The sequence below is a fragment of the Cupressus sempervirens genome, chromosome 5 (assembly GCF_028749045.1).
Source record: "Cupressus sempervirens isolate cs-2001-9-10 chromosome 5, ASM2874904v1, whole genome shotgun sequence".
Taxonomy (NCBI): domain Eukaryota; kingdom Viridiplantae; phylum Streptophyta; class Pinopsida; order Cupressales; family Cupressaceae; genus Cupressus; species Cupressus sempervirens.
In genome coordinates, this window is record NC_143122.1 from 215,342,193 (window position 1) to 215,347,079 (window position 4,887).

General features: G+C 36.4%; 1 protein-coding gene across 1 annotated transcript; it reads right to left on the bottom strand.

Moving 5' to 3' along the window:
- Positions 1 to 2,468: 2,468 nt before the first annotated feature.
- LOC149555190 (alpha carbonic anhydrase 7-like) lies at positions 2,469 to 4,577 on the bottom strand. Its single transcript, XM_089833599.1, has 7 exons — positions 4,478 to 4,577; positions 4,102 to 4,319; positions 3,886 to 3,992; positions 3,593 to 3,695; positions 3,182 to 3,349; positions 2,927 to 2,980; positions 2,469 to 2,707 (listed from the first exon to the last, which is right to left on the bottom strand). The coding sequence occupies exons 1-7, from the start codon at positions 4,557 to 4,559 to the stop codon at positions 2,639 to 2,641; spliced, it is 801 nt and encodes a 266-aa protein (XP_089689725.1). The 5' UTR covers positions 4,560 to 4,577; the 3' UTR covers positions 2,469 to 2,638.
- Between the last annotated feature and the right edge of the window lie 310 nt (positions 4,578 to 4,887).

Here is a 4,887-nt window from a genome sequence, read left to right on the forward strand (position 1 = left end):
ACTAAACCCATTCATTACCACTTTTCCCTGGCAAATAACTACCTCCATAAGCTCTGCCCCCACCTCAATAGGGTTCTCCGCCTCAATAGGACATAGGAAAGTGGAGGAGAAGACTAGAGGATGCCTCCGCCAATGACTAAGGGTTTTATAGTGGAGGAGAGATCCAACCCAACTATTGAAGGTAGTCAACCCCTCCATCCTAGAACACTACTCCAAACTAGGAAGGTCGCTAAAGGCCTCCATAAACCACCGCAACTCCTACATAGTAGATTTTTGGGTAGGGATAACCCCCACATAGAGTGCTCTTGAGAAAGACCACCAATAGATCCTAGAAAGTCAAAGATTATTGGGCCAAAAAACCCCAATCTATTACACCATTGATCACCAATGCATCTTGGGAAAGTAGAGGCAGTTGGGAGAACAACCCTCAGTATGTTGCAACAAAGATCACCAATGCATCTAGAGAAAGTAGAGGTAATAGGTAAAAAAACCCCCAATTATTTGCTCCATATACCATCCACCCAATAGTGAAGACACCAACGAGATCCATCTAGGTCTTCATCTTCAATATAATCTACCTAAAAAAAACCATAGCCGCTCCAAACCACAACACAACTATGCTTAGCATAACCCAAGTCTAGAACTCCATCATAGATTTGCAGAGCACTGCCACAATCCAATCTGCTGACGCAGATAGCCCAAAACCAATCTGCCGAGAACATCCCAAGGCCCCAAAAGGGCGATGCAGATATTCCCCATCATCATCATCTTCACTTTCCCTCCCTTGGCCACCCATCACTTCTTGTTAAAACCCTAGCATGACTCACACTCACCATTGCTTCTCCGAATACCAAAAAATGGTTGATATAGAGTAGCTTTATGTGTTTTCCATTATTTCATCCATGGTCTTTGATTCATATATGTTTCTTGTAATTGTCACCACTGATCTAATCTTCTATTTGAACATACAATGGGTAGTTTTGCCAACTATAATTGAATAATATGATTTCTGCTAGCATAACAAAATTGGACATAATGAACCACAATATTCTCATTGCTTATGCTAAAATGAATTATTGATCAATGTTAGTTACTTAGCATTCTCTCAATTTTTATAAATCTTATAGTTTTGTACAAGGCGAGGACTCTAGCTGTAATGCACAACTCTTGTTTTCTAAGATTTTCTATGGTTTTCTATCATTTTACAATAAAAACCAAATTATTTTAACGTATAAATGACTAAAAATGAAAAATAACTAAAATAATTTAAAAACATATAATTTACAATAATAATCATCATATGCATGCACACACATATACACACATGTGCATATCCATACACATACACTAGATGTAGCTAGATTCAAATAGCGCTATTTGAGTTAGAAAAAGGTATAAAGAAGTAGGCATGCACATGCGCACGTGCACACACACACACACACACGCTTGCGCGTGCACGCACGGACGCACACACACGCGTGTGCACGCACTCATGCACACGCACACCCACACACAAGCATGCACACACACATGCACGCACACCCACACACATGCACACGCACGTGCATGCACACACATGAATGAGCATGTGCATGCACACACACACACACACACATGTGCACACACACACACATGCACACACACACCCACACACACAACCATGCACACATGCACGCACACACACACATGCACACGCAGGAGTTAGAAAAAGGTATAAAGAAGTGAGCACACACACATGTGCATGTGCGCACACACTCACGCGCCCACGCACACACATGTGCGTGTGCGCACACACTCATGCGCCCACGCACACACATGCGCACGCACATAGATGCACTTGCACGTATGCACGCACATGCACATACTCGTACACACGCACACACACATACACACATGCACACACGCACGCATGCATGCACACACACACACACATGCACACGCACACACACACACACATGCACACGCACACACACATGCACACACACGCACATGCGCACACACACACACACAGACGCACCCGCACGCATGCATGCACACACATGCACACACACACACTCGCACACGCACACACACACACACACATGCACGCACGCACGTGCACACACACGCACACACACACACACAGAGTTTTTAGGATAAAACATTCTATCTCTTTAATCTCATATTGTCTCTTCTATCAAATACAATGCTATCACATCTATGAATTGGATTGATTCCCTGAGTGAGATCATATTCATCATATTACCCTTAGAGATTTAAACCACACCATTAAATAATTATCATTGAATCTTGTCATCATCTACTTTCATAAGGTTTTAGATTATCACATTCATCAATTAGGCTCAAAAGATGTAAATTTATTGTGGTACCTTTGAGAGTTGGCATAGTTAAATTTAAAAATGTGTTAAAAGATTTCAAATAGTATGTCCAAAAAAAAAAGATAATAAAATAGTTCTCATATATCCCACTTCAATAATTAAAGTAATGATATTAAAATGGTCATCAAGTTTCAACATAATAGTTTCGTGTGTACAATAATTTTTACTATAACTTTTTCCACTTCGTACTTTAAAATATAATTTCCCCTTTTATTTATTTCTAGTGGTATTCAACTCACTCAATGTAATTGGGGATTGTACTAAGGAACATACAGTTCTACAATTCTTCCATTTGTTGATTGGATAGGTCGTGCATTAAATTTATATTCCTGCAAAATTCACAATAGAATAATATTAGCTATAATGCGGTGATTGTTAAATGAATATTTCTTGTTAAAAATAAATTCTAAACATGACATGTTTACATATTTAATTTGTTCAAGCTATGATCTTAGTCTAGAGTGCATGTATAGTGATACTTTTAGTAAATGTATATAAAATATATGTACATAATAATAAAAGTAGGAAATTAAAAATTAGATATTTACATCATGTATGGCCTCTTGCAAAGCTTTGACTTGTTCTTGAGATGTAGTGCTTATCTGTTGTGTACAAATGATATAAAGCAATCAACATGTGTCAAACATGATATTTCAAAATAGGTAGACACAAATCCCAACTAAAACTTATTATTTAGTATTATAAACATATAAATAAGTTATACTTGTTAAATATATTGTCCTCTACAAAAGACATTATTTTAAATTCTAATAAGATCGATTTTTCTAAAATAAAATGACAACCTTCTCAAAGATGGTCCAAGTGACCCCTTCGGTACAATTTGGAGTAGTTCGAGACCCATTGTAGCGATAATATTCCTTGCTCCCCATTGCAATCTCATAAGGATCAACCATACCCAATGCTTCTTTTGGAGGCTCTTTATCAGAAATCAAGGGAAGCTTTTCTTTTACCTATAAAAAAATGAAAACACAAAGCACATCAATAAAATTATATAATTTTTTCTTTGCTGATTGTTTTATATTGACACATATTATTTTATAATATTTAAGTACGACGATTTTATATTTCTTAATCAATATATTTTCAATTAGAAAAATGATGTCAATGATAGAAATCATTAATCTTATTTTATTAAGAAAAGTAAATGTAATTTTAAAAATGAGAAACTATTAAAACTAAGAATGTTAAATTACCTTTGTAAGAAATCCATCAGGATTTCCATAACTATAAAGCATTGCAACAATAACAGAACTATTATCGTTTGCTTGATGCTCCATTTGAATTTCTAGAGGATAACTGAACCAATACCACCATTAGTCAAAATCACCGACTAAATCAATCCTCTTTATTTCATAATTATTTTATAAATTAGAAAAGATAACATAATTATTGCATATTAATATCTCTATCAAATGAACTTTCAATTTGAAATAAATATATTGAAGCACTAGCTACATATCAGTAATAATAAAAAGTGAGAAATTACATTGTGCCATCTAGAGAATGCTCGGATGGAGAGTGCCAACGGCATTCATTAAGCATATAGCTTTTCCCATCTATAACAATACTTCCACCACCTGTAGGCCACCTCACCTAATTCAACATCACCGCAGAAAACATTGTCTAACAATCTCAGTACCCTTGAAGAGAAAACATGCAACCTAAAATCTTGAAACAAAGCAGAACATCAAATATGGCAAACCCTAATATCATGGCCCCTGTTCTCAAGGATTGCTTTTGCAGGGTGATAAATCCTTTGCAATTCACCAAGTTGAGGGGAGATCACAGCCTGACTCTTCACCAAAGCGATGGGAGATTGCAGCCGCCCATTTCCACAGATCTCCCAACCATCAACCAGATCTCCCCAGTGTTCAGGTCCCCTCACATCGCCCTTTATATATGTAAATTTTTCCTCATCGTCTGTTTCATTCACATTGCAATTAAGGACTAAAAGTATTAAATAATTGAAATTAAAAAGCTTAATTTGTTCATTAATATGTGCTACTTCACATTGTTCCTTAGAAAATCAAACAAAGATCTGCAAATTAAAAAATAAGAGCAAAATTGAGATGCATTACCGACTTCCACAGTTCGAACCCCAGTGATGCAGAGGAATAACCCTAACAAAAGCAATGTTTTTCTCATGAGAGGTCGTGCCATGGTGAAGAAAATGCATGTTATGACAATCAAGGGAGCCGGAGAAGTAGGAATACATTTTATGGCAGTAGTTTTGCGTCCAAATCACATTATTTATTAATCACAGTTCTCACATTTATTATACACGTCACGTCTAGCAAAAGTACTACTAGAAAGGATTCACCAGAACATATTAATTAAGGTGCTTCTTCAAGTGTACGTATTAACTAATATGTTAGGGCTGAAGAATATAGTCAATTCTGAGTGTTTAACACTTTCAATCAAAGTTGAGCGTATCTGATGTAGATCATTTATTTAATTGAAAGTTATTCAATTTATATGACCGAAGTCT